The following is a 20,619-nucleotide window of genomic DNA, read 5'->3' as shown; positions in this document are numbered from 1 at the left end:
CCTTCAACCCCCATACCTGATTTCATGCAGCTTGACTATCTCATTGATAATAACCACAAGGACCAAGGAAAGAAAACCCAGGAGCCATGAGACCGGAGAGATGGAGACGTGGTTAAATGTCAAAGAAGAATTGAGGTTTTCCCAGAGTTTCAGGTCCAGCACAGTCTGTGCCACTTGCCCCAGCAATCTAAGATTAAAAACAGACAGAGCAAATCTCAGCAGACCTGACAAGCTTCCCAGGATCTGCAGATCAGGGTTCAGGCCCAGATGAAATGCTCACAACAGAGACCCTTCACCAGTTCAGCAGTGGAGATCAGTTGCCATGTACTTTATTCTCCTCAGCACCAGCAAAGTGGTGCTGGAGTGGGCCTGGAGACCTCCTTGCTCCAGCACCCTGGAACACCTCTCCAGGGCCCGGGGGTACTTACACAACAGCCACAGTGAGCGTCCACCACCGGTTGGAGAGGGGGCTCTTCTTCCACAGGGGCTTGGTGCGATGGACGTGGGTGATGGATATGAACACTGCAGGGAAAAGGGGATTATTTAGCATCACACACAGATACAGCACTTTACAAGGTACATCAACACCTGTTACTCCTAAGGGATATGAGGTTCACGTCCCTGGAAGCAACCTTCCATTCAAGGCTCTTTCAGACCAGGCTCCTCACAGCAATGCCAAGTCCCTGGAATGCAGGTGGGGGAAGGGCAGGGGTTGTACTGCACACAGTTATTCACTGTTGGGAGGTCGGTTCATAGCCTGAGAAGCTAAAACAGAGCAGGGAAAGGCCCAGGTCTGGGGAGTGGGACAAGGGTGGGTGTGCTCTTGTTCCAGGGCTGCACCAAAGGAAAGCTCCAGCCCAGAGGGAGATTTAGCCAGAGACCCAGAGCTGTCTGCATTTGCTCAGCTTTCACTTGGGCTCTTCCAAACAGCTGCCAGGCAAAGCACCCCTGCCGTGCCTTAGTGGTCTGAGGGACACAAAAGTACTGCAACACCCCCCCCTCCAAAGCTGGAGATCAAATCAGGAAGCACTTCCATTGGACTGGACACCTGCACAGCTCAACACACAATGCTCTGCCCAGCACCATGGACATGAGGGACAGGGAGCAGAGACCCTTTAGGGTTCTCAGGGAGCAACTGGACCTACTCTGCCAGGCAATGGGTGCAGGTGATGAAGGTCAGCGAGGAGCTGGCTGCACACCCCTCCAGAGGGTTTAAAAAGGCTTCCAGCTCTCAAACAGTCACAGCTGCACCAGTGCCCTTTGGAGGAAGGCAATGGGGTACTTCACAAAATAGCAGCAGGGATATAAACACTTTTGAGGCAGGGAATATTTTTGGAGAGCTACAGGTGCTGCTACTAACTTTCAAGAAGGCAAAAGGGATTTGGCTCTCCTGGTGAGACTGGACAGAACCAGCACTTCACCAAGCTGGTAGGAAGCAGAATCAGTTCTGAGAACGTTGTCTTTAATCTGCCAGGGCAATGTTTAGTGAGACAGGGGAATTTGTGCCTGTGCTGTGAGGCCACTGCAGTGTCTGCTTCTATCAGGGAGTTTGTGCTCTGGCATAGGGGGCACAGAAAGAGACAGAGGATGCAAGTTTTTCCCCAGAGCAGGGAATGGGGTTCTGGGAACAGGGACTTACCGGTGTGTAAAACAATCAGGCCAGCTGTGAGCTTCTGGGCTACCAGGAGAGCATTGGAAAATGTCCCAAACCAGTCAGGAGCACCATCAGCATTGCTAGTGAATGAGAGGACACAGGAAAGAAGTCAGCAGAGGGCACTTAACTGTCTGACCTGTTTCCACCAACAGCTGAGGAATCTGTGTGAGCTCAGGCTGTCCTGGTACCAGGACATCATCAGCAGGCACTGATGTAGCTCTCAGGGCTACAGGGAGAGCACTTAGCCCTGGGGGGTCATGGAAGAGGCTGAAGCTTGTTAGAGGACTGGAATCAGTTCTCCTTGGAAAGGGCAAGAGCAGTAGGATGTGTGTGCCAGGCCCAGTTCCTCACCTGTGCAGCATGATGGAGGAGCAGGCTGTGAGGTTGAGGCTGGTGGTGTTCACCCCTTTGCAGGACTCATGCAGGGTGAACCCGAAGCAGATGAGGCAGGAGCAGATGGTCAGGCTGAATTTCAGCAGGAAGCAGAGCAGAAAGTAGTGCTGAGTCTGTGAATAAGGGAAAGGAAGGAGGATGACATAGGCATGTCACTGGTACAACCTCCTCCTCATGAACCATCAGAGAATCAGTGGCTGCAAAAGACAAGCTGTAGTACAGATGAGATGCTGCACTGAGGATCTGCCCTCTGGGCATGCTGGGACAGGGAATTCCCTTCCTGGCTCATGCCATGGATCAATTTACTGAGAGAGCCAGGAAGGCACAGGGCCTCAGCTATGCATAGACACTGGGACAAAACAGAAGAGAAAAATGCGTGGACAATTTAAATCTGAGGGGCCACCTACCTTCTTGGGGATGGAAGTCAAGTTTTTTCCTGTTGCCATGGTCATGATGGAGCTGTGGGGAGGCTTGCCCAGGAGCGAGATACTGGAGAAAGGCAAGTTAAGTGTCTCAGTAACGTGTTCAGGCACCAGAGATATTGTGCTTTTATCTGTGTCTAACATTTGAACCCAAATAACCTACTCCGACTGCTTGAAGCATTGGCACTTATCTTTACATATGTTGTAAAGAGTGTTATTCATGGCAGGTGCAGACAGAGAGAGAAGTGACCTCCAAATATATGAGGGAGACAAAACCACCTGTGGTACCCTGACCTCCACCTGACACCCCAGACTCTCCATCACACAAGGCAAGGGTTAACACAGCAGCTCCTGTCACTGTTTCCAAGCACCTTGTCAAAGCAGGTGCTTGGAATAATCCTTGCAGCCTTCTTAGCATGCTGCGGGTGGTCAGCTTTCTTTTAGCATGGACACAGTGAGGCTGAGACTGGTCTGTGCATCCTGTGCAGGGTGGGAGGAGATTCCACCCTGACAGACTCACCTGAGCAGTGGGTAGCAGAAACAGGAGAGCCACACGATGTCTGTGGTACTGAGGATGGGTGGCAGCTGCACCAGGCAGGAAAGGAACTGGACAGAAACAACCCAGAGTGAAGAGCATGAGCAGTGCTAGGACACACTTGTTACCCAAAATGCTGCTGTCTTCCCCCAAAACACTGGGATGAGCTAGTAACTGGACTGCCACTGCACAGCCCCTCCATATGTTCCCATGGCAGGAGCTGCAGGGGATGCTTGTCTCCAGGGAAAAAGTGTTTGAAAGTAAATGTAGGAGGGTCAGGGAGCAGAGGCAGTGCAGGCTGAGATCACATCCATCTGTAACTTCCCCAAATGCGCTGTGTAAACCTGACTGAAGGCCACGTTCTTCTCTCGAGGCTGCCCCACTGCAGCCAACCAAATCCACGTGAGCCCTCCTGTGCTCTGAGTTAAACACTGTCCCCAGCCAGGCCAGGACTCACCTGAATGACAACCAAGGTCAGCTGGCACTGCAGCAGGAAGAGGAAACACTTGCGGATCCCATACGTTGCATGCCTGGCCTGGAAGGAAGCACAAGCCCTCAGAGCCCTGCTGGGAGCAGCTGCCAGCCAAGAGCAGTTATTGGCAGGCAGGGGCAGAACATGTGGCCTGAGGGGAAGTGGGAGGGGAGAAGATCTGGACACAATGAAAGCAAAAAGGGAAGGTCTCTTGCCTACATGGAGAGGTTCTGAAGGAAAGGTAGAATTTAGCCAAGGGGTAAGTTTGTTTAAGCTCTTGGTTTTTCTGGGGTTACACTTCTCCCTAACACTGCATTGTTGTCTGGCTAGGGATCTCTGCAAGATTATACTTCATCCAGATGAACAATATTCATGTTCTGTTGCCACAAGGCACTATTCCCAAACCATCCACTACACCTTGGACTAGGAGGGCCAGGCAGGAAGACTTTCCCTGTTGTTCTTCCTAAACAAAGGCCAGGAGACACAAGCAAAGCTCCTGCTAGCAGCACTGTGGGCACCTCAAGCAGAATGCTTGCGGGAGCTCCTGGCTGTGCTCCTTGCAGAGGGGAGAGGGGCTTGCTTGGCTCACCTGCTCTATGAGCCTGATGATGCTGGTGCTCTCCTCCTGGCGGAAGGACATGGAGCAGGGCAGGCTGTTGAGCTGCCCTGAGAGCTGCAGCGGGGTGAGCTCCTCTGAGCCATTGGTCAGGGTGGTGCTGGTGGCATAGCCAAAGGTCTCCCAGGAGCAGCGGGATGGGTAGAGAGGGTCCAGGGCTATGCTGCAAGGACAACACAGGGGTGTTGGTGAAAGGCCTCATCCCAGAGGAGAAACTGTCTCACTGCAGTCCAGCTTGGAAGGTCACACTGTGCTGTGCCATGCTCTGTACACCTTGCTCAGGCAGAGAAGCCTGAGCTATGACATGAATTTAGGATCAATCTCCCTAGACTTTCAGTTATCCACAGAGAAATAACGAACATATTTGGGTTTGTGGCACAAGGTCAACATACTGGCTGATTGAGAGGGGTGTTTCCACTCTTTCACCCAATGGGAAGCATCTGTAATCCACTTGGGGCACAACAGTCCAGCATGCAAGAGAGTTACCTTCCTTTCAGACATGGAAATACCTCTGTGTGTCAAGGGCCCTAAGCAGTCATCCCATCCAATACCCCCAAATCTCCATTATGAAGACAAAAGCAGCTAAAAATGGGCAGAGCAATTGTGAGCATCTCCCTGCACAATGCACAGATGTGGTGTGACCCATGGCTGGGTACTTGCTAAGATCAAGGCAAAGGCAGTTGGAGGATGAATAGACCCTGTCCCACCTGATATCACTTTGCAGGAAGAGGCAACTGTTCCGAAGGTTGGCAGAGCTTCCCAGGCAGCAGGTCACCTCCCCGTACTCCTGCATGATCTTGATCATCTCACACATGGCTGCAGAGGGACAGAAGGAGCAATAGTGTGTTATGTCATTATGCACCCAAAAATGCAGTGTTCCACACCCTTTCCAATCTGGATAACTAACAGATCTTTTAAAACTGCCCCAACTGATACTTGCCAGTCATGTACAGGGAGATCCACAGCAAAAGCATACAATTAGACAGTTAATGAACTGCAGGCCAGGTGCTCTGTATACCTGCCACTGCAGGAACTGAGCTGTGGTTCAGAGAACTGTGACCCAGAGATTTGCATTTTTCAGACCAGAGCTGTAGGTATAACCTGGGTGCATGAAACAGTTTCAGCATCAAAGGGTCTTGTTAGAAAACAGCAGAAATGAAATAAACCTGAAGCATTCAAACTGAAAATAAATAGTGTTTCAAACTCTGCTCAGCAGCACATCACTAGTGTTGCTGCAAGTGTAAAGGAGTAGAGTAACAAACCACTCCAAAAGCAGTGCCACACTCAGCCACTGTTCCTGCTCTCCCACCCACCACCACCTCTACCCTTTATCAATATGTTTATCAACATCCCTGGGGCCTCTAAGTCAAAGCTGCTGTTTGATCTGATTTTAGTTCTGTAGCTCTATGCACAGCGCTCTCTCTGTGTGTACATGGATTTTCTAGAATGCTCCAGACAAAAATCCCCAAGCCTCCCCTCTGCAGACTCCCTTGTAAACACTTTCACTAAATGCCTGGTGCACAGAGACCTGCAGCACAGTGATGGGTTGGGTCAGGTGGGGAGCTGCCACTTCTGTCAAAGAGAGAGCGAGGAAATTTGGGCACTAAGTGTGAAGGCAGACTGGACCGTGATTGAGATGCTGCAAACTGTGACCAGAGGTACTAAAATGCCAAATCATAATGATGCTTCACACTTTTACTGGAGACTTGGCAGGTATTAGCCTGCTGAGCACTCAGCCCCTTTCTTAGATAAAATAATACCTCAGAGAGAGAGAGAGAGAGGGAGAAATTTTGTCCTTTCTGTTTTTTGCAATCAAAACCTGCAAAGCAGCAGAAGGTGTTAACAGCAACTGCCAAAGGAAAATTCTTCTGGGAGGTGATTTCCGAGTTATATAACAGTTGTGAGCAGAGATCAAAGTCTCCTGGTACACTGATAACACTTATTTAATGAAGGGCAGTAGCATTTTGGATGTTTACTTTTGTGTCTCTTACGAATGCAAATTGAAAGGAGTGGTTCTCAGCCCAATTCAGTAGCTGGGCAACAGCTGCACTAAAATTAAGTTAACACCTGGTTCCCCACAGGTAGCAACAGAGGGTAATTAATATCAATATGACCTAGATTTCTGGAATGTATCCCCTTCCCTTCACCCATGTCTACTCTTGGATAAGCCAGACCAAGAAGCTGGGGAAGGAATTAATGGACAGGAGCAGGAAAGGCCACTTACTCTCTGGGGTGCAGTCTGTGAACAGGGGCACCAGCAAAGGCACGTTGTCAATGTTCTGCAGGTGAGGTCTCACCTGGTGGATTCCCCGGGGAAGTTTGGCCTGAAAAAGAGAAAGGACAGATAAGGCAGGGAGTGTGAGGGAGAGGCATTTCAGAGGGAACTGCTGAAATGAGAATGATGATTCCTAGAATTATGCAAATACATGTTCCTGCAGACAGAACTGGCTTTCCTGAGCCATTGTCAAAAGTTTTCTGATAAAGTTCTACGTTGACCTGCCAAGCTGCCTGTGCTTGCCCTCAGGGTTTGTAAGGTCAGTGAGACAAACCTGTGCTCAAGGATTTCTAAGGACTTCTTGCCTGTGTGGAGAGTCTAGTCAGACACATCTGCTGTCTCCCAGCAACTGGATCTATTTCAATTGCAGCCACATCAACCTGCAGCAATGCAAGAAGGGTTCTTGCCTTCTAAAACCAGGCCTAATAGATTTTTTTTTTAATCTGTATCTCTGATATTCCTGTAATCTCTGCTGACCATGTGTGAGGTCTTTATAAAGCAGGAACACAGGTCTCACACTCTCACCACTGGGAAGCACCAGTCTGTGGGTCACAGCTGGAGGACAGTGTTTCTTCTGTCTGCATGGAAAGTGGGGATGTTCCCACACCCTGCCCAGCCCATGGGACCCAGAGGAACTGAGATGCAGCTCTCAAGGTTACCCCATGTGTAGTAGCCTCCAGTTCTCCAAAGCAAAGAGCTCTTCAGCAAAAGAAACTAACTAAGAGAACCCCAGATTTCCCAGGCTCTAAATAACCAAGCTGGAAGAGAGTGAGCGAAATCAGGAGACCCAACACAAACCAGTGAATCTGCTTCGAAGAGGAATTCCCTCTGGGATTAATGAGGTGACACTCCTGACCATGACAACAGTACAAGGTGTACAGGGAAAGGGGCCCTCACCCTGTTGCAGTCCTCCAGGAAGCTGGGGATATCACTGTCTGTTGGCTGAAAGCTGATGAGATCCGAGTGCCCTTCCTCTTCCATCAGAAGAAGCCCCTCCACATCATCTCGAGAAACTGGAGCAGAGAGAAGCAGCATAAACAATAATCACAAACCTGCCTCTGCCACCCCTGTGCCACCCACGTGGGACATGCACGTGGCGCTGCAGAAGCCAGGAAACGTGAGGCCTGATTTTCTGGGTTAGCAACACTCAGATCTCCCACTCAGTCATCTAAAATGCAGTATTTTTAGATGACTAATCTGTTCAGAGGTAGATATGGGAGCCTAGTCTCTGCTCTTTTGAGACATGATACTTTATCTGTTCTGCTGTCCTTCTAGGGGAAGAGAATAAAGAAATCCCAGCTGAAGTAAGAAAAAAAAGAGTAATGCACAGGCAAGGGACCTTCACTGGATTGACCAGGGTCCCAGCAAGAACCAGAAGCACTCTTGAGGACCTAAATTCATGGCAGCTGGTGCACAAAAGGATGTCTGTTTCCAAAAACTTGGTACTGGCTGGCTGAAAAGGCTATAAATGTAAAGTGCTGTCGCTTACACACACATGCACCTGAGGCCCATCCAGTTTTGTGCTCAAAGCTCTGATGGATCACGTGTCAGGTGTGGACACGGCAACCTATGAATGGGTTTAAAAGAACCACCCAGGAAACACATGGCATTCAGAGTGGCCAAGGCACAGTTCTCACCCTGGTGGAGGTCATCATGCAGAGAGCCAGCATGGCTGGGGCTGGAGGGGGGGATCTCTGAGCCAGGCACATCACCATTGGGTGTTAAGGATATGTGGCAATTCCAGCCAGTCTCCAGACCCATTTTCTCAGCAAACACCTGTGGGTGAGCAGACAAAGGGTTTTAAGGTGGCTGCCCAGGCCAGAGCACTGCAGACTGATGCCATACTGGAGCACAGGTACCTTCTGGACTCATTAGTGGGCTGAATCAGATTAACCTTAGATTGCACTGGAGCTAAACTCTCCAGTCAGACAACGAGGGGCCATGCAAGGTCAGGGGGTTCAGCAAAGACAGCTTACCTTGCTTTTGAGCTCATCTTCCAGGGAGAAGTAGACAAAACGAATGCAGGCATTGACCAATCCATCAATGAGGCGGACAATGTCAAGGCGGGCCTGATACTGAGATGAGACCATTCCCATGAAGATCTGTCCACTCAGAGCCTGGATACAGTCTTCCTTCTCCATCACTTCCCCAATCCCTTCTTCAGGCATGCAAACAACACGCAATCACATTGACACAAGAGGGGCCACGTGTGCACCAGACAAAGGACACGAGGTAGGGAGGCCACCAAGGTGACACCCAAGGACATGGTATCCAGACACAGAAACATGCAGGAACACAAATACAGGAGGAAAGATGAAGAGACATCCATTTGTCCCAGCATACCCAGTCACAGCAGCGGTTTCAGAACATCCCCACACACAAGACCAAGAACACAAGTGGGAAACAGCAAGCGTGGAAAGGAAAAAGATAAAAGGCAGGGATCAGTCACAAGGAATTTGGGTAGAAAGGTCAAGGATGTGTGCTGCATAATGTTCACATGTGCATTTTAAACACATCCTACTGTGCCTAAACAACATGGTGAGTCTAGCTGAGGCACAGTGGCATCAGAGCACGAGGGGCTGATGCAAAGGAATTGAATCATGTTCCCTGCAGACACTTCCAAAGAGCCTCCAAAGGCTCTTTCACAGGGTTCCTTCACCATCACCACATCAGCCTGTGGTGAATGGGGGCTGGATGCAGCATGAAGGACAAAATAATAAAACACTTCACACAGTTGCAAGGCTTGCCACAGGTGGGACTCAAAAGTGTTCTGAAAACAGTCACAACTGTCCCCAGCTGCTGGAAACCCCGCTAGTCACATTTTACAGGATGGGAGACCAAGGCAGAAAGAGGTTAAGACTGGTTTTCCAAAGAGCCTCCTGGATTTATGTAATGGTACGTGCTTCTTTCTCAGTTTCCACTGCTGTTCTGAAGGACATGTACAGCACACTAGTGGAAACAGTTCCTTCACTACAGCAATAAAATCCACCAAGGGATAATAGTGGCATAGCACCACAAATTTCATTCCTTTGAAAAGCCCATCACATGTGATTTCCATAAAATCAGACAAATAGTAAATCAAGTACTGAAACACCCAGAAGTCTTGACTCTCAGTAGCCCACTTTAGAAACAGACTTCCCACAAGGAGAATTTCTCTGCAAGCTTCAATAACTTAACTAGAAATACCCCTACCAGCTGCCACACCATTATTTCCTCTGAAAACGCATCTACTTCAGAAACCCTTCCTTCCAAATTTCCATCTGCTACTCTGAATAACAACGTTCTTACAGCTCTAGACTGATCTGATCCAGCCCCTGGGCCAGCAGCAGATCTGGTTACAGCCAGGACTGAAGACACACATACCATCCGAGCTCCAGCTGTTCCTCCGGCTGCTCTGTTTGATGGGAGTGGTCCCGGGGAGGTCGCAGCACGTGAAGATCGCGCTCTGCCCCGGCACCTGCACCAGCTCTATGCACTTGCCATTGAGCTGGGAGGACAAGGCACAGTGCATTGGCTTGTATGCAAAGGCAGAGCAGTATCCCGACAGACAGGCTCGCTGGTAGAAATCCAGCACCTTCTTCCTATGTGGAAGAGAGAAAAAACAGGCAAAGTTAGCAAAAATGTGCCGTGTTTCTGACAATGTATGCTGTAGTTCCATGTATCTGGAAAAATGTCTTCCTCAAAGAGTGGATAGGAAGTCTGAAGAAGCCTTTCCCTACTGTTTCTGCATTCTCCAAGCTGCAGGCACTGCAGGGCAACAAGAACACATATTCCAACAGGGGCAGTGGTGAATATTTCTGTTTGCTCATCAGATTGATGGGTATGAACATGGAGCTCTTTGAATACACTTATTAATATAATATGCTCTATATGGCTGCCAGATGACTGAAAGGAAGTTCACTGCATGACAGAAGCAGCTTAATTCATCAGACATAATGTATATGTAGGGAGATAAACACCAAGGAGGGAACTGACAACTCTGACAACAGGATCTATGGCAGAGATAGCTGCAGTAGCAGATTTTTCTCCTATCCCCCTTCTGACTCTGGGTCCCAGGAGCTGTATTTAGTCAATACTGAGTCACTGAAATAAGGTAAGGTTCCTTCTCTAAGTTGAATTCACAAAGGTAACAAATTAGACTTTATATCAGATGTTTCATTTGCTTGTAACAAGATCAGTGGGACTTTTTTCACACCTGAGGATAAGCAGGTTTAGAAGAACAATGTGAAAAGTCAGTGAAACCAAACATTACTGGTCTGCTGTGCCAACAGGAACAGCAATTCAGCCTGTAGATGAAAATACAGCACACACTGTCAGATATTGAAGCAGGACTCCAAGGGTGTGATGCAGTGTGTGGACTGGTTCAGGCACAATTGATCATTTTCCATTTCATGTAAGACAACACATTTTTCTTGAAAAACAACAAAAATTCTCTGCCACCAGCATGACCTGATTATAATTCAGTCCTACTACACAGTACAGTCAGAACCCACTTACAAGAGGACAATATCCCAACAGATACAGTATGAAGTGGCTTGCTCTTACAGTCCAACTGAGTGCTTGTTGCTGTCTAATCTCTTACATTGCTATGATAACAATTAATTACAAGCAGAGATGGCTCCTGTTCATAACCTACTTGAAGCTCTTAAAAAGCTTAACAAGCATCACAAAAAGAATTTTAACAGAGTGACCAGGTTCCCTCTGCATTTCATCTGCAGCTCCTGAATGCCCCAAATGAGAAAGCTGCCCACCTGTCAGAGCCAGAGAGGGGGTAGATATCGGTACCATCCCAAAAGTCAGTGCAGGCCTCAAGGATGATGTCAGCTGTCCCATGAGAAAACATCTGCTCAGTGCCTGAAGTGTAGGAGAACAATGAGTCAGCATCACACATACAGCTCCCAGGAAGGGGATATCACACCAACTGCTCCCTTATTTGTTAAAACATGAGTGTTCCCACAAAATGCTTTGATGCATTCCAGATATCCCCTTTTCCTCTGCTGAAAGTCTTCAGTCTCCACCAAGAAAGTATTCAGGATTGATGATGCACCTGCAGCTGCCCATTGTCTAACTGTGGATTCAAACAAGGCTGTGATAAAATGCGAGCCATGTAGTCCCTTCCTATTCTCCCCTTACCCTGTGTATCAATCCTGCTCCTATAAAGGTGGGATAATATCTTGCTCCTGCATCCCACAGAGCAGAAGAAGAGAAATTCCTTTGTGCCTCTTGTCATGAAAGTACAAATACCAGTGATGAGCCGGGGATCAAAGTCTGCCTACGCTGCAAAGTACATTCAGTTTTAGGCCAGACGTGGAACCGAAGGGTAAGAGCTATTCTTGAATACTTTTCATTCAAGTAGCAGAAGATAATTTGACAGTGTGACCTGCCACATAACAGCCTGTTTCACATTTTCACCCTGAAAATGTGTTAAATCAGGATGGGTCAAAAGTTCAACATAACAGACTCTACAAAAGTAACTCATGTTGTCTTTAGGGAAGAACTGAAAATCAATGGACACCACAGCTCGTCCTGTTTTTCTTTCTCCCCCTCTTTCAGTTTTTAATACAGACTCAAAATCTCTTATTCCCTCTTGTAGACAGAGGTGTTAAAAGGTTTGTCTCAGAGGTGTGTGACATCACTGATGCAGGTCCCAGGCACAGGACACAAGTTCAGGGATGTGGGGCTGCCTCCCCTCCACACCTCCTGCTCCTTCTCATTTGTATTGACCCATTAACATTTCCTGCACGTAGAGTCTCCCTTCCCTCATCCAGCTGCTCTGTGACTTTGCCCCCAACAGCTTCAAAGCTGAGCTAATGAAAAAAAAAACCAAAAAAAAAAACTACTGCCAAGAAAAATGAGCCCAAAGGCTTCTTTGCAGGCATTGTTGCTGACTGCTAATGCTCACACTGGCTGGTGAGATCCAGAGCCAAGAATATCCCCTCAACACAAACCAGGCAGGGACCTTCAGGAACACTGGAGGATTTTCCAAAACATAGCAGCTCTCTGCTTTAGCTATAAATAGTCATCACAAGCCAAGTTTATCAGCATAACAAACCTCCAAGAGGAATAAGAGCTGTGTGTGAAAGAAGGAGCCTGTCTCAGGGACACAAAGGAGCAATTGTGCAGAGCTCTGGTTAATTTTATTGTATAAACACCTAATCCTTCCCACCTTGCTCCTAAGGTCAGACAGTCCTTGCTAGGAAAGAAGGAACAAGGGATGTTTATCCATGTAAAACCTATGTCCTGGACACAGAGCAAGAGCTTGCAATGACCACATGCATAGATGTACTGACATTCGTGCCTGACAGCAACTGCAACCCATTTCCCATTCATTCCCACCAGAATCTCACACCACAGCCCTGCTAAGGGGAAAGTGGCAGTGGCTGCAGACATTACAAACTGCAAGGAGTTCACTGAGCTGTCTTTGCCAGTAAAATGAGCTCAGCCCTTTCCCTTCCCAAATCATGAACTCTCAGGCCAGAATTTCTCTGGCAAAAGGGGAAAAAATAATCAACAGGGCAGGGAGTATGACCAGGCATTGATGGCTGCTGGGACTCGTTGGGAAGAACCAAACTGCTCCAGCTGTGCCAGTGAGACAGAGCAAAAGGAAGGGAGCAGTGCAGCTCCAGCAAAGGAAGACAGAGATGGTATCGAGCCGTTCTAATTCGTGGAAGATGCCGGTGAGCCCCTCATTTCCATGTGGTTACTATGGATCTGGGATGAACACTGCCAGATGGTGGGACACATATTTCAATGGAATAGTAAGGGAACATACAGATAAGCTGCCTCCTATTTCTGCTACAGCTGTAGAATTTATTATGTATCTCCCTTTGACTGCAGCGTGTCATGGGAGTGGGAGGATTCAAAGATTTAGTCACGAATAATGTGTGGAGAGAGGTAAGTTATGTTCATCCGGTCTGACTTCTGCATAAACAGAGCCATTTGACTTCACCCAATGTTACCTGCACAATCCAGTATTTCTGATTCTAAAATGGCAACATTTTAGGAAGTTTCAAGGGATAAGACCCCTTGTGAGAGGTGTTGCAACAGTTAACTAAACCCAACTGGCAAAACTCCTCTTAGAATTTACTCTAGACAGCATAATCCAGGTCACACATATCCGTCTGAGCTCCAGGCTCTAACCTAAACTGTTTAAAAGTGAGGATAAGGAGTTGAAATGAGGCAACATTAAAGGTTTTTCCTCTACACTAAAAATCTCAGCATCAAAATAATTCCTGCTTATGAAGGCAAAATAGCAGCAATCAGAACAAATGAAAAAGCTCCTTCCCAGAGAAACATAAAAATTTAAGAAGTGGGTGAGAGAAGACAGTTAACCTGGTAAAACTCTGGCCAGCACAATGATCTATTTCAGATTCAATATTGAACATATGTCAACTCCAGAGAGCCAAGTTCAGACAATTTAAGGAATTACAAAGAGACTAAGAGCTCTGACAAGCAAGCTGTTAAACCTTTCTGAGGTGCTTTAAGACCTCAACCAGCTGTACATCATTTCCATCCTAGCCCATTCCTACGGGAGTAGGAAGGAGTAGAAAGAGTAGAGAAGTCTGCATGGCTTCAGGTGTTGTATTTATGGTGACTGTGAGTTTGCATGGGAGTTTTGTGATTTCTTATTATTATGCAATATAGGAGTGTGCAATGTAATGTGCAGACAACTCATAAAGATAATAGTTTATGATTTATCAGAACCATGAGCATTATTAACTAAAACCCAGAGTGATATTCAACCCTGTGCAGTATTAGTTGCACTACCATCATAAAGTCTATTAAAAGCTCAATAAACCCATACCATGCTCTGCACTGCCATTTGGTCCCAGAAAACAGGTCTACTATGTGCTATCTAAGATAATTTTTTTAATTATTTATGTTTCTGGAGTGAGTCAAGGCTGGGAAGAATTCTCCCTCTCAGTATACCACAGATGATTCACTGAGGTTTGCTAATCATATCTGCACTGGCCATGGGCAGAGCAGGGCCATCACCCACAGGGACTCCAGGCTCTTCCAGCATGACATTTTCTGGGTTATCTAAGGAAAAGCTTCCCCTGTGCCAAGTGGGTACCCAAAGAAAGAGGCAGCCTTACTGGTAGTGGTGTCCTTCACAAACAGGTTAATCATGTGGCTCAGGGGTGGTCTCCTCTTGGTGATGGATGAAAGCTTCCCCAGGATGGTTTCCTTAACCATCTCATCACTCGGCAAGCGGTACAAAGCCAAATAGTTCTCCTGCTTGAAAAGATCTTTAGCACCTGGTGTGAAACCTGAAACATGAACACAAGAAGGAGGAAAATTAGGCTCTAATCAATGCAAAAGAAAAGTCCCTTCTCCTGCTTCTGTGCCACCCACTTTGTGCTCATTCTGACACCTCCCCAGCAACTGGCAGGTGAGCTGTGCTCATTGTGCATCACGTAAATATGGCTCAAGATCTAGGATGAAAAACACTCAAAAGGACTAGATTAGTCATTACAGTGTCCATGCTCTTGTTCACTGAAGAGAGTAACTGTGACATTGCAGGACAGGCACAGAAATGAGTTCAAGTTTCCAGGTTTTAATCCTAGTGTTACCTCTAACCTCTTACATCCCCTATGACTCCATTTTCCCATCTATAGCTGAGGTACACCATTTATCCCCAAACTCCTTGTAAAGCCCTACTGTAAAGACAGGACAGGTATCTGTTCATTAGCAGGTATTTTTGTCTCCTGATGAGACTGGCAGACTCACACCAGAAGAATACGAAGCCGAGCCAGGGCTGGCTGGCACTGTGCTTGATGACATTTGCTCCTTGGGTAGCGCTGACAACGTCAGAACTTGCCAAAAGCCATCTCTTTAATAAACTCTTTTGGCAACCAAACAACAACAGAGTCAGCTCTGAATTTCCACCTCCTCAGCAAACAGGACTGGGGAAATATTCTTGTGCTCTCTAAGGATTAAGTGTCTATTGACAGCTCTGATTTCTCTGTGTCTGCTCATCCAGTTCCTCCTCACCTATCAGCCTGGCAAGCTCACAGAGGCCCCAGGGCACGTGGACAGGCAGCACAGCATTGTGAGTCTCCTGCAGGGCGATGTTGCAGAGGTGGTCGGAGAAGCGGCACAGCCGCTCGGTCACGCCGGCGTTGCACAGGTTGAGCAGCACGTTCAGGCCCAGAGGCTTGAGGGAATTCAGGTGCATGTGCCAGTTGGAGTCATCAAACTGGATGCAGGAGGGGTTCTGCTGGTCTTGGGACAGGCTGAGCATCTCCAGGTGGTAGTCACACACAAAGTCTTCAGCCTCACAAGCCAACACCTCGCTGTCCCCAACAACCTGGTCCAACAGGCAGAGAAATTCTAATTGGTTACAATGAATACAGCTTGAGCCTAGAATCCTGCAGGGATCCCAGCTAAATTGCCCAAAAGGGGGTACTCTGTGTGTTTGAGTCGGTGTTACAGCTTCACAAAAGCCTACTTGTGTGCCCCTCCAGTATGTCTTACCTGAGTATGTTCCTCCTCTCCACCCTCCGTGTCCTTGCTAAAGCTCACGTTAGATCCAGAGGGATGTTTGCTTCTGCTGTTTGGCTTTCGGTGGGCAGAGGCTTCAGGAGCCTTTGGAGCATCACCAGACCAGTTGTTCCTCTCTTGTTCATTGGCCATGTGCACTGTGTCTGCCAAGGGGCCAGAGAGCAAAGCATCTCTTTCATGGGGCTGTGGGAGACCAACAGAGCGAAGGGTGGTGATTCAGTGGTTGAACACAAGGCACTGCTGATTCACCCGCTGCTTTAGGACTCCTGTAGAAAAGGATCCTTCCTGCTTCCTCATCTTTTAAGCAAAGAATTATGGCACAGGACTTCTCTACAAGGCCCCTCTATAATATCACATTGTGTGTCAGTCAAACTATGATTGCAGCCAACACACTACATTATGGATTATGGATCACTCACCTCATCTTCCATCTCAGGATGGCAGAAGGACCGTGTGGAGAGCTCATCAGTCAGATCTTCGTGGCTGTCATGAGGTGGTTCCACCTTCCCACTGAAGAACAGAACAGTCTCTGGGCTGGGGTTTGGCCAGGAAAGAATCCCCTGCTTGTCTACACAGCAGAGCACCTAGAACATCCCACAACACCCCCAAGAAAGCAAAATCTTAGTGAAGACATGTCTCAATGTTCATGCTTAGTTGTAAATATCATTACTTCATTAAACACATGGGAGGATAGACAAGTCTCTCCTTCATCAACTTTCTCTCTTAAAAAACTGCACCTAATAACACTCCAAGAAATCCAAGAATTCCTTGCTCTAACAAGACTGATGGGTTGTTTAACACCAATTTTACTTCAGCATATTACAAACTAGGCATGAAGACCAAGGGAAGGAAGCAACTACTCAACCTATTTCACCAGCTACTACCGTACCAGGACCCAAACCAGCTGATTCTTGCACAGGAATCAAGAGGGCAATTTGACCAGAACCAGAGCTGGAAAATACAGACATCCTGTCAGATGTCACAGAGTATCTCAAACCATTGTTTTAGCCTGTAAATGTGCTTGGACATGACTGGACAGTTATAAACTCTTCTACAAAGACAGGAGCCTGAAGGGTTTCTAATTCCAACACAGTGAACTGACTGCAAACAGTCTGTGCTCGGGGAAGGACGACATGAACGATGGAAATGAAGCATCCTCACAGGGCTCCTCTTTCTGACAACCCAGCAATACTCACAGTGACAGATCCCAGACTGTGGAGCAAGCTGGAAGTGAAGCTCAGAGTTGGGGATTTGCCTTTTAGAACACAGAGGAAGTGGCTCCAGATACAGCGTATCATTTCCTGACGAGGGAAGCAGAGGACATCAGCCAATTAGATACCCATTCATTGGAAGATGAAGGGAGAGAAGGAAAAAAGGGAGTATGACATTACCTGCTTCCACTTTCAACACAGGGATACACTGTAAGATAGACATCAGCCTCTGTGGGAACCTGTTACCTGATACAGTGCTGGTGTTCTCAAGGGAAAAGCATTTCTTCCCCTTTCCACTGATTGCTAACAGTCAGTCTGATTGTTGAACTGAGAATTCACTGAAACTACCTCTGTCTATCCAAAAACAGAGAAAGAAATTCTGAAGTGAGCTCATTTTGAGTGAATCAGTTGTCACCTCTTAGTGTTTTTTTCCTGAAGTAATTCAACCCCTCGGATTATGGAGTTTGAGGCCTTTGGTTTCCCACCACCACGTTGCAAATCAGGTAAAGGATGGGGTCCCTGTGGTGAGGTGACTTGCCCAAGCTTAGTTACTGAGGCAGTGACAATGTTGGAAATAAAGCCAAGGTGCCCTGACTACTCCATCATTACAAAGGTATTGTAATGAAACAGAAAGAAGGGGATATTTTGCAAAATTAAAATATCCAGTTGGCACCCTTCATTTTCCACACAAACATGTTTCAGAGGGAGTCTGGATGGCAGCAATCAATCCAAGCACCAGAGCTGCATGTTTTCCTCTGTGCAATCCTAAAGCCAGCAAAACCAGGATTGAATTACTGTGTTATTTTACCACTTTTTAGCTGTTATTCTGGAATACTGTCACTGCAGAGCACTTCCCCCAAAGCTCCTCAAATCATGTTCTCTGGATCCTAATGATTAGTACAGCAGTAAGCTCAAATGCAAAACAATCCGGAGCTATCACCAAGAAAAAAAAGCTCTTATTTAAACCAGGTTCTCCTAAGCAAAAATGTTACAAAAGAAAAGAAACAGATCTTCTCAACAGGGTAGGTCAGCTGAAATCACTCCTATTTAGTACCTGAAAAACATCTCAGCTAAACGATGAACTGGCAAAGAAAGGCAACAAAACATTCAGCAAAGGAAACAGGTGTGTGTGCACCCATGTGCATTCCTCTGAGCGACTGGGAGCAAGGAAACAGGAACTGACTCTTATAAAATCTAGGGATTTTTAATCACTCCTGGAGTGCATCTGCCTCCTTATGGAAAGGGGAATCTTGATGCCAGATTAGACAGAGAAGTATCTTTCCTCTACCCACCTGTTTAATCTGGATGATGCAATTTATAGAGTGGCCGGAGCAGTTCCTTCCCCAGAAAAAGGGCTCCTGAATGTTTAATTGCCCCAGCTTTGGAAGCACCAGTAATGTGCTTAAGCCTGATAAGGAGCCCATGGAACAGGATCAGACTTTTTAAAAAGCCTGAACATTCCATGGTCCCCTCTGCAGTTTGGTCTCAGTGCTGACCACCATTCCCTCTGGGTTTTAGTTTTGGCTTGAACAAGGTTTTTCTGCTGCAAGCAAAATACTTCCCTTCTTTCAGACACACATCATAAAAAGTTTATTTTACTTCTGGAACAGGCCTTGAAAGAGGTACTGTGTTCAGGACAGAAAACATTGATTTCAAACCACTTGCAATATTCATAAAAACACAACTGGACTCGGTATCGAGGTCACCTCAATCTCTGGTCAGCAGAGCAGTATTTACATGGGGAGGTGGAGGGGGAAGACATGCAACCTGCATGCACATCAAATTAAAGCAACAAATGAGTGACAACGGACAATTGACACAAGTAAAAAGGGTCTAGCAACAAGCAGGAGATCAGAGAGGAAGGGAAAGGATATCATGAAGTTCTGCAGTGAAGATGGAGGAAAACAATTCATAATAATAGTACCTGAGAAGATACCATCTCTGTGTAGCTGCTGAGAGTGTCCTCTGAAAACTTAGCAAGCTGCAGCAAGAGAAGAGACCAGTTACTATAATTGTGCTCAGAAATGTGCCAGGAGGAACATCCTTCCCTCAGGATGTGCCTTCAGGGAGGAGAAAGCAGGAGTCCTGCTCTGTGGCAATCACTGTACCAAGGCAGACCGATAACTCAACAAAGCAATTAAGCCTTTAATGGACTCTGTCTTCATCTACTTGTGAAGCACAGGCAAAGTGCTTGGTGCTGTACATCACAGAGGAACACACAGTCATTACCTAAATGTCTACAGAGAAAATAATAGCAATTAGACCCAGAGGAGGCTCTTTCTGTGTGGCTATTTTTAGTCAGAAAAAGCCAGGATTGAGTGATCTGATTTTAACTTATATGGGTCAGTTACAGAAAGGGAGCTGGAAGAGGGGTTGGAAAAGCAGGTGCCTGGAACACAATGGACACAGAGGAGTGAGGTGATACAAATGGGATGTGGATAGCAAATGAAAAGAAATTACAGCAGGGCACTACAACGGTGCTTGTGGAATTACACTGAGAAATTCACTAACTCGTAAGTTTTGCATCCAGCACAAAGACATTCCACACTAGGTGTAATTCTGAAAAAGTTTAAATTTAAGTCTATTCATAACCATAAGTGAACATGGCAATTACATTTATATGTAAATAAAACTATAGCCCAAATAATAATGCATATATCTGGCACTTCAAAAAGGATCAGTTTAACAAAGCCAAAAAAAGGCAAGAGAAATCTGTCAGAAATCATTTAAACTGAGAACTACAAAGGATGATTAGGAACTGGTTAAGAATATTTTGTTACAATTTTAAAAAGCAACAATCCCATAGTAAAAGTAAGAGACCAGTTTTGAGTGAAAGTGAAAACAGAAGTAAAAATTAACATAAAAAATAACGAAAAGTATACCAGTAGGTAATTAAAACCAGACCACTGCTTGTTAAAGACGGTGAAATTACAAATGACATTGTAGGCAAGGCAGACATGTTAAATAAATATTGCTATTCCTTACTCAGTGATAAAATCATACCATATGATAACTATGAAATATTTTCCATTCCAACACCAGCTACTGAAAGTAAATATGTTTAAATTAGCAGGTCTGGACAATGACTGTTACTGCTGATTTTGCACAAGGCTTGAACTATGGATTAAGTCCCAGTTCAAATGGAAGTGGTGCCAATGCCCAAAAAGGGAAGGAGAACCATCCAAATTACCACAGGACCCCAGACAGACTTTGATTTCAGACAGAATAACAGAGTGGCTAATATGAGACTCAATTAAAAGAAAAGAAGTGGAATAATACAACCAGTGCCAAACACCACAACTATATGAGCAGCAAATCTCCTCAAATTATTGTGATATCTTTTTTGACAAAATTACAGATTTGACTGATAAAAGTACTGCTTTTGACATAGACCATTTGGTAATTTGACTTGATTCTAAATGTTTGAGTGGTTTTCTAACAAAAATACCAAAGAAATCGGGCCCATAGTAGATATATTAGAAATAGACTATCTCTAAATTGAACAGAAACAGAAATTATTTGCAATAATGTGATACT

The 20,619-nt window shown here is 46.3% G+C and overlaps 1 protein-coding gene across 5 annotated transcripts in view; it reads right to left on the bottom strand.

Annotated features, from left to right (window-relative positions):
• Positions 1-20,619, bottom strand: part of TMEM94 (transmembrane protein 94) — a 50,533-nt gene that overhangs the window by 3,557 nt on the left and 26,357 nt on the right. For 4 of the 5 annotated variants that reach the window (XM_042032531.1, XM_042032530.1, XM_042032529.1 and 1 more), the window contains 21 exons: positions 19,007-19,063; positions 17,068-17,172; positions 16,291-16,455; positions 15,845-16,054; positions 15,362-15,677; positions 14,464-14,637; positions 11,119-11,221; positions 9,731-9,948; positions 8,344-8,525; positions 8,005-8,143; positions 7,265-7,380; positions 6,317-6,416; positions 4,800-4,908; positions 4,066-4,255; positions 3,462-3,539; positions 2,990-3,075; positions 2,455-2,536; positions 2,006-2,160; positions 1,640-1,734; positions 429-522; positions 17-187 (listed from right to left, as the gene is read on the bottom strand). In XM_042032531.1, coding sequence (XP_041888465.1) covers positions 17-187; positions 429-522; positions 1,640-1,734; positions 2,006-2,160; positions 2,455-2,536; positions 2,990-3,075; positions 3,462-3,539; positions 4,066-4,255; positions 4,800-4,908; positions 6,317-6,416; positions 7,265-7,380; positions 8,005-8,143; positions 8,344-8,525; positions 9,731-9,948; positions 11,119-11,221; positions 14,464-14,637; positions 15,362-15,677; positions 15,845-16,054; positions 16,291-16,455; positions 17,068-17,172; positions 19,007-19,063 — 2,945 coding nt within the window. The remainder of the gene's footprint in view (positions 1-16; positions 188-428; positions 523-1,639; positions 1,735-2,005; positions 2,161-2,454; positions 2,537-2,989; positions 3,076-3,461; positions 3,540-4,065; positions 4,256-4,799; positions 4,909-6,316; positions 6,417-7,264; positions 7,381-8,004; positions 8,144-8,343; positions 8,526-9,730; positions 9,949-11,118; positions 11,222-14,463; positions 14,638-15,361; positions 15,678-15,844; positions 16,055-16,290; positions 16,456-17,067; positions 17,173-19,006; positions 19,064-20,619) is intronic. The other variant, XM_042032532.1, reaches the window with a different exon arrangement.

The sequence above is a fragment of the Corvus kubaryi genome, unplaced genomic scaffold, assembly GCF_017639235.1.
Source record: "Corvus kubaryi isolate FWS band 111438036 unplaced genomic scaffold, C.kubaryi_AGA036_p1.0 37353, whole genome shotgun sequence".
Classification (NCBI taxonomy): domain Eukaryota; kingdom Metazoa; phylum Chordata; class Aves; order Passeriformes; family Corvidae; genus Corvus; species Corvus kubaryi.
The sequence above is the reverse complement of the archived record's forward strand: the minus strand, read 5'-3'. Positions and strand labels throughout refer to the sequence as shown.